The 19,334-nt window shown below is 35.9% G+C and overlaps 1 protein-coding gene across 4 annotated transcripts in view; it reads right to left on the reverse strand.

Annotated features, from left to right (window-relative positions):
* TESK2 (testis associated actin remodelling kinase 2) overlaps positions 1–19,334 on the reverse strand; it is a 57,539-nt gene that overhangs the window by 8,088 nt on the left and 30,117 nt on the right. For 3 of the 4 annotated variants that reach the window (XM_039349591.1, XM_039349590.1, XM_039349593.1), the window contains 6 exons: positions 11,541–11,687; positions 8,487–8,569; positions 7,845–7,923; positions 7,167–7,250; positions 4,444–4,530; positions 3,101–3,248 (listed from right to left, as the gene is read on the reverse strand). In XM_039349591.1, coding sequence (XP_039205525.1) covers positions 3,101–3,248; positions 4,444–4,530; positions 7,167–7,250; positions 7,845–7,923; positions 8,487–8,569; positions 11,541–11,687 — 628 coding nt within the window. The remainder of the gene's footprint in view (positions 1–3,100; positions 3,249–4,443; positions 4,531–7,166; positions 7,251–7,844; positions 7,924–8,486; positions 8,570–11,540; positions 11,688–19,334) is intronic. The other variant, XM_039349592.1, reaches the window with a different exon arrangement.

Below are 19,334 nucleotides of genomic sequence, written 5' to 3' on the forward strand. Positions count from 1 at the left end.
TTGCCCAATATACAAAATTAAAAGCCATGTTTTGCTCCTTAAACTCCAAGTAGTCTTCCAATAAAAGGAGGCCCAACCATTGTCCCAATCTTCTCTTGGGATCATGAAAGACACATGCTTGTGGGGTACAATTTATATATCTTGTACTTAAGACTAAAATGAGTGGCAAATTCAAGATGTAAACTGGCTCAGCTACGGAATTCTAACATAATTCAAATTTCCCATCTAAATGAAAATAATGTCTTAAATTTCTATACTGTGGTCATAGCAGTAAAACACCCCTACCCCCCCAAAAAGCCATAATTTAGAATTTTGTTTTAATCTTGCCTTTAGTACATTATAAGTTAATGCAAAGCAGTGAACATACATAATACTCCTTTCTCCTCCTATTTTCTTCACAATAACACCTCTGTGAGGTGGGTTGGGTTAAGAGAATGTGTCAACCAGCTGGCTTTTGGATTGCCCAAATTTTAATTCAGCCTCCATCTATTTTTTCTTTTCTATTTGTAAAAGTTGCTACAATTCAAGCTTATAATAAATATCTCACAAGACTTATGGGTGATTCAAAATAAGATATCCCAAGCCATGAAGAAAAGCACTTAAGTTGGACTAAACTCCAAGAAATGTTTATACCAAGGACTCAGAAGACACAACAAGCCTCGAACATTTTTTAAAATTATACATCATAAGAAATGATCAGAACATAAAAAGCTGCAGTAATAATAATAAAATAATAATAATTTTTGTAATATTTTTCTTAGCCATAGAGTTAGAATTTGGGTGTCAAAGCATCTAGTCTTTACAAGACAAAATAAAAATGACCATTATCAAAGATTCAAGTCTACAAAAGAGTACTTTGGAAAAACAAGGTAACTATACCAAGTGATAGAGTTGTCTTCTACACCATTCTGTCACTGAAGACATTAATAAAGCATGGATACCTCAGTCAAAATGCTAACCACTAATCACCAACATTGCAAAGTGATCTTTACTCTTTTCCTTTATAATCTGATTAACACACCAAGCCCATGGTAACTCTAATACAGGGGTGTCAAACTGCCGGCCCACAGGCTGGATGCATGATGGTGAAACCGTGCCGACCCCATTGCCGACAATGGAAAAAAAGTCACAATACTTTGCGACACGTCATATAATGTTGCGAGTTTGACACCCCTGCTCTAATACAACCATTTTATTGTGTTTAATACAAGATTTCCTTGTATTAGGGTAATTCTATTTGTTAAAATCTATGCGATATTCCTAATCTGCTGGCAGCAGATTAGGGGAGAAATGATCAGAGAGGAATGGTGTTGCTAACTCTTCTCACCATTTTTGTAAAAAAAAAAAAAAAAATTAAGATTTCAGGGGCTGTTCTTCCACTGTTGGGGATATAATGATAAACTGGGACACTTGTGATTACAACAATTTCATACCATGCATGCCAACTGAATCCCTTTCACATGATTCCCATTAACCCTAATGTGAGAGTTGACAATTTTTCAGGGGGAGGGAGAGAAAAGTTCTGAGACTGCTTCTGAAGTGGAAAGCCTCTCTTTCATGAGAAAATGTCAGTAAACTCTGACTCTATCTATTTAGAAATCTGATTTGGGCCATTTTCTCCAAATCTGCCAATCCTTTACATTTGAGGTTGGAAGGAATGTTGTAGATGCTTGCCTTTCATTATAAAGTCTGTGGAGGAAAGCTAGCTTTTTCTATGGTTGCCCTAGGTTGCCTACCATGGTTCACAATGCAGGTAGTCTAGACCACAGGTCGGCAACCTGCGGCTCCGGAGCCGCATGCTGCTCTTTGAGCCTTCCCCTGTGGTTCCCAGCCTCCTCTGCCTTTGCAGAGAGAGACAGAGACACAGAGAAGCAATTGCGCTTCCCTGCTTCTCTCTCTCTCTCTCTCTCTCTCTCTCTCTCTCTCTCTCTCTCTCTCTCTCTCTCTCTGTGTGTGTGTGTGTGTGTGTATGTGTGTGTGTATAAAAGAGAATGCACTCACAGTATTCTCCGAGGAGCTGAAAAGCTTACTGGGCGGAGCTCCTCCCTTTGCTGCGTCTCTGCAGGAAGCAGGAAGCAGGAAGGGCAGGAGAGACCTAGCTAGCCCAGCTAGGCTGACTCAGGAATTCTGGGAGTTGAAGTCCATGAGTCATAAAAGAGACAAGATTGCCTACTCCTGAGCTTGTTGGACAACAGCTTGAAGCTTGCCAGGTGAGCAGCAGATAGGAGAGGGGGGGAGAGAAAGAGAGAGAGAGAGAGAGGGAGGAAGGGAGAGAGAGAGAGAGAGAGAGAGAGAGAGAGAGAGAGAGAGAGAGAGAGAGAGAGAGAGGAAAGAGAGAGAGAAAAAGAAAGAGAGTGGGGGAAGAGGAGTGGCAGACCAAGGGCAGATAGAGAGGGAGGGAGAGAGAGAGACACAGAGAGAGACCCTTTTGATATCTAAAATGAAGATAACACTGCATATATCCTTTTTTTACCTGTGTGTGTCTGTACACACACACACACACACACACATATATATATATACGTATGTACATATATATATATATATATATACACACACACACACACACATACACAAACACACACACCTATAATAAAGGTAAAAAAGGATATATGCAGTGTTATCTTCATTTTAGATATCAAAAGGGTTTTGTGGCTCCCAGTGTTTTGTTTTTGGTGGGAAACGGGTCCAAGTGGCTCTTTGAACGTTTTGGGTTGCCTACCCCTGGTCTAGACTAATGTTTATGTATCTCCCTCAAGTTAACATGAACAACAACATCAAAATTAAATTCCAACCTATCAGAGTGACTTAAGAAACTATGTGTCCAACAAATATGTCTGTGGACTAAATCTGATTCTTGAAGAAAGACAGAAAGTGAATAGATTGGATATACTGTGAACATCAAATTGTATTTCCAATTAAACTTTTACTTTTACAAATAAATTAACTCTTATTCAATATATGATTATATTTAGTTAGACTTTGTTAGAATATTATAAATACAATGGCTCCTACTTATAAATAAATACACAATTCAATAAAATATTTAATGTTTGCTTGGCAAGCTGGGCAGTTTTATGATCATATTGTTTGATCCTACCTTTGGAAACAGATATGGGTTTTCGATCTGTAATATCCAGATTTAGTAGCTTCCTTTCTCTTTCATCTTCTTCTCTTTTCAAATTGCTCAGAATTTCCTCCAGTGTTTTGACAATATCAGTAAATGAAGGGCGTAACTTTGGGTCCATCTATGAAGATAAGAATAAATGCTAAATTAAACACATAACACAAAATCTATGCTTCTATGTCACAGTTAGTCCTCAACTTATGACCGATTGCTTAGCAACAATTTGAAACTGACCCCCCCCAAAGCTACTTACAATCTAGTCCCTAAGTTACAGCTGCCGCAGCGCCCCCCCCCAAAGTCTTTTGCCTTTATGACTGGATGATGAAATATCTATTATCTGAACGCCCCCTGCTTTCCACCACATGGGATCCTACATCTTCCTCCTCACCTTGCATCAACCTTTGCCACTTCTATTTCAAAGCTCTCCGGAGCTCTCAAGCTTGGGTTAGGGAAGGACAGCCCACTCTATTGTTGGACTATGCAACATGATTCTTGAAGCAGCTTCCATTTTCCTAGCAGCTGCATTGAATTCTGGCTGCTCAGAAATTGGCAGTTGCTTCCGGAATCATGCTGCATGGCCCAGCAATGGAGTGGCTTGCTTTGCTTTCCTAAAATGAGCTCTAGAGCATTTCGAAAGATAAGTATGTGATGGGTGACATGGTGTGAGGAGGAGGGTGTGGGTCTGGTGGGGGCCTACAGGGACCTGAGGGGTGGGAAGCAAAGCAACGGGTACCTGAGGGGTGAAAGATGCCTTGGGCGGCCAAGGGAAGGGCCTGCACTAGCCTCAGAGGCAACCCATGCTCCACTCAATGACTCGCATGTTCATTTAATGACCACATTGAGAAGAGCAGGGATGGGGGTTTGTAACTGAGGCAGTCATGTGGCTGCTTCACTCAACAGCTGTCACAACTTCTGACCATAACGGGCAAACTCCATTATGGTTATGAGTTGTGGACTATCTGTATTCTACCAATATAAAAATGTTTTATCATTAACATTTTGTGCACATGCAAATATAGAAACACTCTATAAAAGAAAATTTGCTGGATGCTTCATTTTCATAAAACCTTGCCTAATATAATATAGGAAAGAAGTATAGTGATAGTTTTTTATATCCTTACTTTATATTCTTTGCTCATTTTCATAGCAAATCTACACATAAGTAACAAATGTCATAAAGTAATTCATACAAATCATTCATATTTTGCCTTCAAAACACTTCATAATTTCTGAGTTACAAAACCTCCCAATTCATTCAGCCTTGCATTTTTACATTTAATATAAGCTGGGATTATAATTTTTTTGAGGATACTGACGTTGCAGCAATTGAAGGCTAACTGGAGAAAGTTGGGAGGACAATCCCCCACCATGTGCTGAAAGGCATCATAATCCAGTCCAAAATTCTACATGAAAAAAAGAAAAATGCTCTGTTAATATCTAAATAAAACAAACATGTATTAAAGAAAGCAGTGGGGAAATTACAAGGGTTAAAAGATAAAACATAAAAGATGTAGAACCTAATTCTCCTCCTGAGCCTCTGGGTCAGTACTTCTGTGGATTGGACAAAGAGATGCTGATGTTATTTTGTCCTCCTTCATTGGCCTAACAATACTTTCTAAATCCAATATAATATTGTTCCATCCTTCTCATTACTCGGCTTGATTGCCGACTATCTAGATCAGCATTTCTCAACCTTGCAACTCTAAGATATGTGTGGACCTCAACTCCCAGAATTCAAGCAAAGGAGCAACGCTGGATGGGGAATTCTGGGAGTTGAAGTCCACATGGCACAGAATTGCTAAGAAACACTGAGAAACGTGCAGCTTGATCTCAGAAGCAGCTGCCAGTTTCTGAACGGCCAGAATTCAATGCAGCTGCTAGGAAAATGGCAGCTGCTTCAAGGATCATGTTGTGTGGCTCAACAATGGAACAGCCTGTCCTTCTTCCCTAACCGAATCTACATATTAACCAGCAAAATTCCAAGGACTGATTTAATACTACATTTTATGATTCTAAAACCTCCATAAGTATATTAGTTTGCTGGTAAACCATTAGATTATTTCTACAGCATGTACTGAAACATCTTCAGCCTGTACATAGCTCAGACAGATGCACCATGCTGAATGGAGGGAAAGAGAAAAAGCAGCCCAGAGTGCTACTGCATTTATTCGGGACTCAGTTCTGAAACTAAAACTAGTACAGAGAAAATAAATGTTTCCCTTTCTGTCTATGCAGAAACTCAGCTCTTTGAATGTTGGAAACACAGCACCAATTCAGCTTTTTAAAAATACATTTGGAGTTATAGTATAAGAGAAAGTATTCTAAGAGATAATAGTTTCAATCCCATAATCCAAGTTAACTCCTCCAATATAGTCTAACATTTAGAACTGTGAAAGATGAGATATACAGTAGTGGCCAAAATTGTGGAAACCTTTTGGGAAAAGTGTACATTTGAGGTTTGATGGCTAATAACACCACTTTTTTTTCGGAGTAGTACCATAAAATTATGTATCAATGGAAAGATAATTTAATCAAGAATGTAATGCAACATAGTTTGTTCAATTATCTATACTGTATTCTATGAAAAGTTATAACCAAATAACCAGAAAAAGGAAGCACAACTTGCTTAGGTTGATATCAGGTAGCTTTCCTTCATCTGATTGTAGCCAATGAGCATGAGTGTTTAGAGAGCCAATCAGGTGTCATCTTGTTTTGGCAATGAGCCAATCAGATCACAGTAGGATTCAGTTATTAATGACATGTATTGAAGCTGAGAGGAGGACATTTGTCAGTGTGTTATGTGATCACTATCAAGTTGGTTGAGGTTTTTTTGTGTTCCTTCATTTAGTGAGCTTGTAAAACATAATAAAATTAAAGTAATGATGCAAAGAGTTGACTGGTCACTCAGAAAGCGATGTAAAATAGTATTATTAAGTGAACAAGGCTACAGTTATAAAGAAATTAGAAGAAAAATTGGTAGAAACTTAACCAAAGGTGGCATTTCTATTGTACACTTTTCCCAAAAGTTTTCCACAATTTTGGCCACTAATGTATAGAGAAATTTATAAATGTGTCTACACCAAGAAACTTAGCCACCACGAAGTCTAGCATGAAATGTATTTACAAAAGAAAGCACTTCTCTAGAGTACCTAGTACTTGGCCAATATCATATTACAATGTAGAAACAATCTGCACAATCACTTTGTGATGCAATGATATCATAAACCACTTATGAAAATAGTTTTGTAATAACTTTAGTGCAGACTACTTATAACATTGCTAGTTTTCTTAAAGATGATTCTTAAGAATATCTCCATATTTCACCTACATAATATTTCACAGAAATGTGCCCTACATTAGCCAATTTTGTCCATTTATTTTGGAAGCAACTCTCAAGAGTATTAAAACAGACCTTTTATGTCAACTGCTATCTAATTATTTTTACTGAGCCTGGAATTTTCAAACACAAAAGTAGTGTTCTCTCATCGAGCTAGGGTTTTTTTTCACTTTAATATTTTTCAAGATTCCTAATGCATGTATTTCTCAAACATAACCTGACTTCAAAATAATATGCTGTTTATAAAAGAGAAAAAAAGTACTTTAAAAACAGTATTGATGTAAAGCAAATAAATGATATGGTATGAACAAAATAGCCACCCTTTCATCATGGTCTGTGAAAAGGCAAAAAGATGCGGGTGAGATCTAATCAAAAGAAGAAAATGTCCTGATCAGACTGCCCTCTTCTCATGAATGAAGGAGCCATAGAAACGTCTTTGGTATTACGACAGTTAATCTCTTGAAAAGTGGCTGATTAATACAATATTCAGTCCAATATTATGTTAGGATAATTATGTACTTTAAATGAGGAAGGGAGAGGAGAGAGGGAACAGCATTCCGTGCCAAGCTTGGCATATAAATGTAACAAAGGATTAATGTTTTATTGCAACTTTTATAGCCCATTTGGCAACTCTATGGAAATTAATGACCCGTGTAACTAGTTTTTTCCCCTTGATAATCCTTATCAGTGAACTTTGCTCACCTCTGTTCGTGGGAGATAGTCTGGGTCTGCCTGGATCCTTGCAATAATCTCACAAAGGATGATCCCATATGAGAACACATCTGCCTAAAAAAGAAAATATAATCCCAGATTTATTTTGCAAGTATACTCTTTCTCTTCTCTTCTATCGCTGGTTTTCCCCCTTACAGTATAAGAGTATTTCTATCATATATCACATGCAAAATGGGTGCCTAACACATTGCAAAATTTTATATTACCTACTGCACCATTTCTAAATTTCTGATGGCACCCAAAATTCGACCAGCTAAGAAAAAGACTGCAGTACTGTTGCTTTATCATTAGAGGGAGCTATAAAACTTGAAAAATATTTATCAGCTTTTTTTATTATTATTATTTTTTAAAGCTACAGCTTATTGGATTTACAGGTTTGATTTACAGGTTTAAAAAACACTATTTCACAAAAGATGGATAAGGACCTATAATACTGTTCCCAATGTTAGCTAAAAATAAAATCTAAAATTTTAAGATTCTCAATATGGAAAGCAAACAATTGCTCCACAGTATATCAAATTTATCAGAGACAACAGCATTTTCATGAGGTAATCTATCTAGAAAGAAAAATAGAAAATATATCTTATGTAAAAGAAATATGCTAGATACAAGTAAACATCGCAACATTTTATTTCAAACATAACCTACCTTTTCATTATATGGCTCATCTCTCAGGACTTCAGGTGCCATCCAGTAAGGAGAACCTACCACTGGCAACTTCTCACTTCAACAAATTTAGAAAGGTAATTATTAGAAGTGTTTTCTCATATATTATACAACCCCTTTAATTTCAGCAAGGGAATGACTAACATTCCATTCCAAGCAAAGCATATAGGTAGGACAATGTTGTCATTATTTCACATATTTCACAATCCTGAAAGGTATTCTACCAGGAAGTATATTACAAAGTCTATTGAAAGAAGAAAATACGGTATGTGCCACAGTGAAAGGTTTAAGCAAAGTTATACCTATGTGTGCAAATCATTTATACATTGCAATCAAATCTAAATGGATATCCTCAAGGTTTTTTAAAAAAGTGTTAAAACTGCAAAATAGCTCTTAAATACATTTAGTATCCGCATCAGTTACCTTTCACAAATATGCTACTCATGCATATAGAGAATGATTATATTCAAAAGCTAAAAAGTAAGCAGTTCAGTAAATAATCCAAAAGACTTTTTAGTCAAATGCTGAATCTTAGAAGGCAATGATCAGTGATTTACAATTGTATAGTTTAACATTATAATATTATTAAACTCTAATTGGTGTTTACTCAGAAATAATGCTTACCTATAATCAGGAATTTTCTCTGCCAACCCAAAATCACCCACTATAGCAGAATATCCATTCTCATCATTCTTTATTAAACAGTTCTAATAAAAGCAAAGAAACAATAATTAATATTAAGTAGGCATAGAACCACTATAATACTGCTGCAATAAACAATTTGATTTTGATTCCATCACCTATGAACATACCAGTATCTACCAACCTCTTAACCCATTCTGCCTTTTAAATGTTTAAAAGATTATTTAATAATTAACAGTATTTTAAAAATGAATCGCTGCAAAGCTAAGTGCCATCCTCAACTTTTGATGAACAATTCCACATAGGCCCCATGGGTAGACTCCAAAAAATAAAAATGCTGAATGGGAGTAGCTAGTGCTTTGTTTGTAAATACAACAATGGTAAGCAAAGGATTGAAAACAAGTGGCCTTGAGGAGGCAGTAAAACAAATAGCAAATAGCACTTAGACTTATATACTGCTTCACAGTGCTTTACAATCCTCTCTAAGCAATTTACAGTGTCAGCATTTGCTCCCAACAATTTGGGTCCTTTTACCGACCTTGGAAGGATGGAGGGCTGAGTCAACCTTGGGCTGGTGAGAATTGAACTGCCAAACTCCTGGTAGTCAGCAGTGAGCAGAAGTAGCCTAACCACTGTGCCATCATGGCTCAAAAAGTAAGCCTACTATTTGACCCTTTCTTTACAATAGCTATTTGGTGAAGGCAACCTTCATCTGACAGACATTTCACCAAGTGCCTATAACCAGATCTCAAAATATTTACATAGGTTGTGGACCTATCTACATAGTATAGTACTGTTCTTTATTTCCCGCCAATTAAATAATTTCTGCTCCAATTGTACTGAATATTGCGCATAGCACATAAATAATCTGTTAAGAGTAAGCAAGAATGAATATTGGAATACGTTGAAGAGCTGAGGTGGCACAGCAGTTAGAGTGCAGTACTGCAGGCCACTTTAGCTGACTGTGTTCAGCAGGTCAGCGGTTCAAATCTCACTGGCTCAAGGTTGACTCAGCCTTCCATCCTTCCGGGGTAGGTAAAATGAGGACCCAGATTGTTGGGTGCAATGTAAATATATATATACATTGCTTACTGGTGTACACCGCTTAGAGAGTGCTTGCACTTAAAGCGGTATATAAGTCTCATAAATAAATAAATAAATAAATAAGGCATCTATTAACAATATTGATCATGAACAACTTAAAGAATAACTAATGAAGTTGGGAAAATATATTTCATTTATTTGTATCCTGCCTTTATTATTTTTACAAATAATTCAAGGCAGTGTGCTTACCTAATATTCTTTCCTCATCCTATTTTCCCAAAAAAACCACTCTGTGAGGAGAATTAGACTGAGAGAGTGTTTAACTGGTCCAAAATCACCCAACTGGCCTTAACCACAACACCAAACTGGCATTATACTATCAAAACTTCAGCATATTTTTTCATGCACAAAGATTTTAATTCTAAATATTATTAATTCTCACCTAAATGAATTTTAGAATATACAGCTTACTTTGGATTTCTAACTGTACATAAAGCCCCCTGAACTGTGCTTACCCAATGCACTTTGAATCTTTTCATCTAATTAAACAAATGTATTCATTTAGTTTATTTGGGATTGAATATTTGTTCACTGCAAAATGTACATAAATCCTAAAGGAATAACATTAATCATACTGCAATGTTAAAAACATGATAAAAATCCACACTTGAAACTACCTTTTTGTAGGTAGCTTCAATGATTTAATGATAGTCATTTGTTTCCCTCTCTCAATTAGCACATAAGACTGTTGTTTGATTTGTAAATATTACAAAGGAATTATTTAAAGTACTATTTTATGAAGGTTCAATAAAGAACCATATTTAGAATTTGTGAAAAAGATATCTATCATAAATGGTACAGTTATTTCTTAAACTCTTGGTTAGTTTAATCCAAAGCTCTAGGAGTGATAGGCAACTGTGTTCTTTTGCTATGTACTGCTGGGAAGTGACTTTAATATACACAAGTACACTATGCAATTTTATTATTGATTATGACAATATTTACAAAACAATTGTAAAGAAATCCCAGCACTAATTGTGTAGGATTAGAATACAGGCATATTGTGTGCCAGAGAAGGGGAACATAAAGCAATACAAATATCCAGGCCTTTCTTCATGCACCTTAAAGTTGCTTCTTTAAAATCTACATGAAGAGTCAATTCCTTGCTGCTCGGTAGGGAGGGAATAAGGGATTGCAAAACTCAGTGCTTTTTTTCTTTAAAAAAAAAAAAAAGTGCCAGAACTCACACACGTCATAAAACCCGCCTTGCCTACCCTACAAGGTTCCATCTAAAAAAGGTGCTGGAACTCCGTTCTGAGTGTTCTATGACAAAAAAAAAAAAGCCCTGGCAAGACTAGCAGAGAAACTGTTACAGAATGGAATAGAATGGAACTTTGAAAATGAAGATCAAGTAATCACCGCAACAGCTCAGTAGCAGCCAACGGTACTGAAGCAACCACAACATTCCCTAGTTTCATTTTCTCTGGAGTTACGGATCCCTAATGTAGGCACATTCTGTAAGTTAGCCCAACTGAGGTACCTTGGTTCAAAAATTATCATCCTATGATGCACCAATTCACTCAGGTAAAGATCATGAGGAGAAGTTAGTAGTATATAGATATTCCAGATTCTCATTTACAGTTCTGGCATATACACAAGTGACTAACTTCATTAAAAAAAAATAGGTATATTTTAAATATGTATATTTGAAGCACAGTTTGAAAGCAACACCACTACTCATTTTTAATAAAGTATTATGTTTTATACCAATAGATTAGCCCTAGAATGTTATAAAAGTTAGAAAGCTATAAGAACATCGCACCAAATAACTTAATTTTACATCTATTTTCCTGGAAATATAATTCTTAACTCACAATTGCAGTTTGCTTTCATCTGATAATAAGACAATACAGCTTGGAAAAGGGATAAAAAGATCAAAAGAATTCCCAAAAAATTGCTGCCAGCAAATACAATCAAATAGAAGAACATTACCTTGGAAGTCAAATCTCTGTGGAAAATTCCTTTGTAATGGAGATAACTGAGTCCGAGAGCAATATCCAATGCCAGCTTTACTCGCACTGTCCAGGACAAGTGCTGATTACTATCTAACAATTGTTCCAGGTTACCACAGTTGATGTACTGTAAAGAAACAAAGCTGTGATTAAAAATATAGTTCAAAGCAAAAAAAAAAAAATACTGTTGAGAAAAGATGGTACATTTCAGCATGCAGCTGGGTTTAGTGAAGAGCTCTTCTTTGTCTCAGTAGACTAACAAATTAGTGTAACTGAATTAAAATATCCTATTATAATCCAATACACAGTTACTGAATTAATACACCGTGATTAGCTCCTCTAGTCAAGCAAAAATTATGATTCTATTTTATAAAGATTAAGCCCTGAAAGAATATACAGTAATTTTGATAATTTTGATTCTTACTCTGCCTAATTCCTTAAAGTGCTCATAAAAATAAAAAATGTAAGTTTAGGAACAGCAGGCAAGTACAATAGAAATTTATAACATAGTATCCTGGATTTTCATAATTATAGTTACTATTTACCAGCAAGGGTGATAAGATTTAAAGCCCTTTTCTCCCTTATGTTTATATAATAATTTGTTTTCCTCTATCTCACTTATAAATGTTATGATTAAGAACTATACAATTTTGTAAACAGTGGTGAAAAGGGAATTGCAAAGGGAATTTTATGATTTGGGACGGCTGATGTAAGAGTTACACTAACGTGGGAAATTATTTCTGTTAATGTTAACTGAAGCAAAATAGAAGAGCAACTGAGGATAACAACTATAATTGCAATTATTTTAATTACTGCACTTCTCAAGTTCAAACTAAAGAGAGGCATGAAACTAGATCCTATTGCTCAGGTGAATTTTACTATCTGCCAAATGACCTAATTATGGCTTTTCAAAATGTGCAACAGGATTAAGTTGAATGCTTGCAAAGTGTTTCCTAATTCAAAAACCTGTTGTAAAAGGGGAGGAGAATGTACTGCTTTTTCTTTTCTTTCAGCACCCAGTCAAGGTGGGTCCTACATGTTCAATGTTAAATTTAATTGACCACTTTTTCTTCTTCGTTTGTACACTATTTTTTTCTTTTTCCTTTTTGTTAGGGTTGAATGTATGCTTTTGTTTTGTTTCATTTTGTTGGTTTGTTTTATTGTTTTGTAATTTATTCTCTATGATAAAACAATAAATAAAAAAAAAACCTGTTAAGTGTTTGACAATAGTCAGTGGGTTGAAACATCTGCTGCTGAACACCCAATGAATAGGAAAACAGTTGGTCAAACTATTTTATCACAGACCAAATTGGAAAAGGGCCTGACTCTTTAGGTTTCTCTGCCTGCATTCTCTACATTACAGCAGGGAAAGATACAGAACTTTAGTGGTCTATTATGATATTATAATATACACTAGATATCCTCATCTTATTTTGAATGTGAGTTTCTGAAGGATGGAATTCTAGACATAAGAGGCTCTCCATTCCTGAGGTTTCTGGCCCAGGGAAACAACTGATACTTACGTTTTCCCAAATTGTTTTGATAAAAATCACCCTTGAGTGAATGTTTTGACTTCATGACTGAAACTTGCACATTTTATGGATGTGGAAGAAGTTAATTAAAGTGATCCACACTAAAAATTTATATATCTGAATAACTTCTCAATGTTCCTTACAAAATTTCTTAGCATTTTAGCAAGCATTTTTTCTTTAAAAAATCCTGTTTGATTTTATTTTCCAAAATGCCGAAATGAGTTGAGAACATGGCAGAATGTTCAAGAGCATCTTTTCACATTTGAATATAGTACAAACTATAACAAGCTAATATACCAATGAATTGTATGGTTTTATTTGTTGTTGATTCTTCTTTCCATTGGTGTTTTAATTATTATACTGTACACTAAGAGTTATTTGATTGTGACAGGATACAAGTCTAGTCAATAAATCAATCAGAAAACCGGTAGTTATTAAACAGCCAACCAATGTATTTATAATAGAACTTTTCAGTTTACACAATCCATAAATGTAATCAGGTTCATTGGAGAATTATAGCCACCTTTATATGAACTTGACCCTTGCCTTTCCTTCCTTATAAAGACAAGGAGAATAATGAAATGGTTAATGAAAGCGGTGAACATCACTTTAGCATGCAGCTCGATTGTATGTCACCTAAAAGTGCATAAGAGTTTCAACATTAATCAAAATGAGATTGAAAATGCCTATCTATGCCTCTGCAAGATAATAAAATATACTGAAACTGAAATCCAATATATTTGGAAGGCAAGAGGAAGAGTAATCTGTTCAGAGATCTGGATGGCTCTCACCCTGAAGGTGTTCAAGAACCTATTAAAAATGAACTCACCTATTAAAAAACTGGTTATTTTCCCAGTCTCTGGGGAAGAGCAAAGATCGAGTCCATGCTGGACGGATTTTTTTCAGTTCTTGTTGTTTCTAGGGGTGTTCATGTTTTTCTGAATGTTGTACATTATAAAAAAAACCCTTTTTAATTATAAACTGTTCAGGATTTGGACAGTCTATAATTGTTTAAATAAACAAATAGCCTCCATGGCTCTGTATGGAGTAGTATCTTGGCTCCAGATATTTCTGAGTGCAATAGATTGTCCATTTTAATCTAACTTTATATAGGATTATGGAACAGACTTCAGATGGCCCATTATAGGCCCGACCTGGTGTTAAGGAATGCTACTCGATTGGTTTTGTAGAAACTCTACAACTATTAATACCATTAATCCTTACATACATCTCGACAACTTATCTAAAATGGGACTAGAAATCCAGTGGTGCTAATCCTTTTGAGAAGGACATTTAATAACATAATTATTACTTTATGGTATTCCTCGTTCAACATAAACATAATCTCTGATAGAGATTGTTTATAGTTTGGGTACTGCTGAGACTATTTCTTCATATGGTGCCTGTTTTGGTTGTCTTGGAACATTTTGTAACACAAAATATACATAGTGGTTTCCATGAACATATTCTTATTGTTATGGGAAATAAAAATTTAGAACAAGATGCAATTTCCAAACTACTACAATTCCATTGTTATGTCCCAACTGAGGGAAACTGAACTGCAGTTTGAACAATCATTGTTCATTTAAGCAGAATAACCTCTGCATCCCATTTGGAATATACTAGGGACTCCTTTTTTAAAGATAGATGCTGACAACCTGAAACCATGCTATGGAGAGTGGAAAGAGGGCATATATATATGTAACTCACAACTATTTAGTATCATAATTAAATTACAGTTCAGAGATAAGTGAAGACTTAGCACTATTCAAAGACTTTAATAATGCAACTATATCCAGTTTCATAATAATTGGCCACTTGGTTTCAAGAACTTTGTTCCTTGTAACAGTAACTTAATCTAATCTCAGAGCAATTAGCAGATGAAAAAGGCAATTGCACAGAGAACATACAGTGGGGCAAAAAAGTATTTAGTCAGCCACCAATTGTGCAAGTTCTCCCACTTAAAAAGATGAGAGAAGCCTGTAATTGTCATCATAGGTAGACCTCAACTATGAGAGACAAAATGAGAAAACAAATCCAGACAATCACATTGTCTGATTTGGAAAGAATTTATTTGCAAATTATGGTGGAAAATAAGTATGTGGTCAATATCAAAAGTTCATCTCAATACTTTGTTATATATCATTTGTTGGCAATGACAGAGGTCAAATGTTTTCTGTAACTCTTCACAAGGTTGGCACACACTGTTGCTGGTATGTTGGCCCATTCCTCCATGCAGATCTCCTCTAGAGCAGTGATGTTTTGGGGCTGTCGCTGGGCAACACGGACTTTCAACTCCCTCCAAAGGTTTTCTATGGAGTTGAGAGCTGGAGACTGGCTAGGGCACTCCAGGACCTTGAAATGCTTCTTACGAAGCCACTCCTTCGTTGCCCGGGCAGTGTGTTTGGGATCATTGTCATGCTGCAAGACCCAGCCGTGTTTCATCTTCAATGCCCTTGCTGATGGAAGGAGGTTTGCACTCAAAATCTTACAATACATGGCCCCATTCATTCTTTCCTATACACGGATCAGTCATCCTGGTCCCTTTGCAGAGAAACAGCCCCAAAGCATGATGTTGCCACCCCAATGCTTCACAGTAGGTATGATGTTCTTTGGATGCAACTCAGCATTCTCTCTCCTCCAAACACGACGAGTTGTGTTTCTACCAAACAGTTCTACTTTGGTTTCATCTGACCATAGGACATTCTCCCAATCCTCTTCTGGATCTTCCAAATGCTCTCTAGCAAACTTCAGACAGGCCCGGACATGTACTGGCTTAAGCAGGGGGACACGTCTGGCATTGCAGGATCTGAGTCCCTGGCGGCGTAGGATGTTACTGATAGTTGCCTTTGTTACATTGGTCCCAGCTCTCTGCAGGTTATTCACTAGTCCCCCTGTGTGGTTCTGGGATTTTTGCTCACCATTCTTGTGATCATGTTGATCCCACGGGGTGAGATCTTGCGTGGAGCCCCAGATCGAGGGAGATTATCAGTGTTCTTGTATGTCTTCCATTTTCTAATTATTGCTCCCACAGTTGATTTCTTCACACCAAGCTGCTTACCTATTGCAGATTCAGTCTTCCCAGCCTGGTGCAGGTCTACAATTTTGTTTCTGGTGTCCTTCGACAGCTCTTTGGTCTTCACCATAGTGGAGTTTGGAGTGTGACTGTTTGAGGTTGTGGACAGGTGTCTTTTATACTGATAACAAGTTCAAACAGGTGCCATTAATACAGGTAATGAGTGGAGGACAGAGGAGCCTCTTAAAGAAGAAGTTACAGGTCTGTGAGAGCCAGAAATCTTGCTTGTTTGTAGGTGACCACATACTTATTTTCCACCATAATTTGCAAATAAATTCTTTCCAAATCAGACAATGTGATTGTCTGGATTTGTTTTCTCATTTTGTCTCTCATAGTTGAGGTCTACCTATGATGACAATTACAGGACTCTCTCATCTTTTTAAGTGGGAGAACTTGCATAATTGGTGGCTGACTAAATACTTTTTTGCCCCACTGTATTACATGACCGGCAGGGGAAAAAAAATAATCTGGAGAAGCAGAGAACTTGTTTATGTTTTCCACAGATACCAGATCTGTGCTGCAAGATTTTGTATCCTCTATATCTTTGTTATCATATGGTGGTCTTAGATTTTTTTTCAAATCTTTCTCATATCCACAAAGTCTTACAATTTATTTGACCATTCATAATTCTCCCTAATCAAAACCCTTAAATGAAAGATAATCACATATTTACTGCCCAGATGTAAATATGGAGAAGAAATAGCAAACTGAGAATGGCTCCTTTAAAAGTAGAAGTGACAATGATGGAATGAAGAGCCAGCAAGTAGATTGGCTCTTCTAAATAGTCTCTGGACAAGAAAAGGTCACAGGATCTCCTAAAGTACTCCATACAGTTTTTCTTCACACAGAGATAGGAAGATACCAGTCTTTGGCTCTGAAAGATGAGAGAATGCCATTTCTGCCCAAACTACAGCCACAGCCTTTATGGAACAGAGCTGCATGCTTCCTTTTCTAATCACTTTTGGAAATTGTTTGTTAATTCTTTTTCAGATATTAAGATCTTTCAGGATGATAATTTTTTATAGTACCAGGTGAGTTTCCTTCAATCCTTAGTGAAATAAGTTTTAAATACAAAACTTATTTGAAGGGATTAAAGATTAAGATGATAGTCAGTTTATTTGATCAAGATTAAAATAGATTTGTTATCTCTGATAACCCTTAGTGGACTATTGGTGACTAGGGCTGTATGATGAAGCTTTAAGCTTTATAGATAAGAGAAGAAATATGGGGAAAAGATCTTTTGTTGAATTTTAAGAGAAGTAATACATTATTAAAGTTGTTTGTATTTATTGCGATGAAGAGGGAAGTCATTTATTAAATATTTTTTCTTAATTATATTTTTATTTTTTTTCTATTTTTCTCTGTTCTACACTTTTTTCTTTTTATTCTTTTAATTTTAGTTCGTATTAGCCTTTATCTTTTAATTGCAAACTTTAATAAAATTACTGCAAAAACAAAAAAAGTATATGCTTGACTGACTCTTGAACTGTCTTTACAGTACATTTTCTGCCCAACCATTTGATTACATGTTGATTATCTTTGAGAAGCTTTAAGCCTATCCAACTATATCTGCGCCAATTTCAGTGAGCTCACTGCCTGAGACAAAAGGAAAAATGAAATGATTGGAAAGCCATGCTTTATATCTTTACCTACTCCTATGTTGCAACATATTAATTTGGATCCTAACATTTAAGATCTATATTATATATATTTTCCTATAATAGGGAGTAGTTGAGAAAGTTTATTCTTGGTTCCAAAATCAAGTCTACATAACTCACATATTCATGCCTAGACTATGAAAACTTAAGGGGGAAAAACCCATACATAGCAAGATCTTTATTTAAACTAAGCCATGATGCAATATTTTCTTTGTTAGAGGGGTGTTGCTCCCTGTTGCTTAATGAAGCACTAATAAAAACATTTCTATTGTGCTGTTCTATTGTTTATGCTTAAACAGTTGCAGTACATTGGCTTAATGAGTTTTATTTTAGGAAAAAATGTGGTATTAAAAATTAACACTCCAAAAGGCAATTTTTGTTTGAAATGCATTAGACTTATAACTATTTTGTTATCCTAGTAGGATTGAAGCAGCATATAAACCAATGATGAGATTCAGCTGGTTTGCACCACTTCGCCAAAACCGGTAGCTAGTTTTTTGTTGCCCAGGCCCAGAATGGACTTCTGGAAGGAGCATCCCCACAGAGAACTGGTTGTTCACATATTTGAATCCTATCACTGATATAAACTGATTGATTGGTCACTATTTTTTGTGATATGTTGGAATATTCTAGTAGACTTTTATATCTCTATTCATATGGAAGAATATACAGCTGTTAACTGAATAAACAGGAACAACAAAAAGTATAGCAGACACTGTGAAGTGATTCATATGTACATTAAAAGGCTTGGTCTCTTAATTTTCTCCACAAGATTCCTATTACGTATGGCATTATATCAAGGAAACATCGTGTGCATCAGATTATACATAAATCAGTATATCAGGAAAGAAGTCAATAATCATTTCTACAGGTATAATGACACATGTTTTGCAGCTATAGATAGAGATGCCACCATCCTGAATGTTTAGGTACATGGCACTAAATTCATATTAAGGATGGTTTATGCATTTCCATTATTGGAAGGAATCACAATATCCAACAGTGTGAAATACAGACTTTATTTAACTAATATAGGCGCACAGAATTGCGAGTACACATTTTAATTGCTAGGCCTTTATTTATTTATTTATGAGACTTATATACTGCTTTAAGTGCAAGCACTCTCTAAGCGGTGTACACCAGTAAGCAATGTATATATATACATTTACATTGCCCCCAACAATCTGGGTCCTCATTTTACCTACCTCGGAAGGATGGAAGGCTGAGTCAACCTTGAGCCGGTGAGATTTGAACCGCTGACCTGCTGAACACAGTCAGCTAAAGTAGCCTGCAGTACTGCACTCTAACTGCAGGCCACTCATACATTCTTATGAGATGTTCTTATGTATTAATCCTTCAAGGATCAACCATCTAATTCATGCTAAAATAATGGGTAGAGTCCTATTGAAATTGACATTTGAGTATTTTGAAAGTATCCTAAATGGCATACCAATACTAATCATGTGACAGCCTACAATACCAGAACTCTAAGAGACATGCAAACTTCC

Source organism: Crotalus tigris, unplaced genomic scaffold, assembly GCF_016545835.1.
Source record: "Crotalus tigris isolate CLP2741 ecotype Arizona unplaced genomic scaffold, ASM1654583v1 scf7180000018299.754606, whole genome shotgun sequence".
Taxonomy (NCBI): domain Eukaryota; kingdom Metazoa; phylum Chordata; class Lepidosauria; order Squamata; family Viperidae; genus Crotalus; species Crotalus tigris.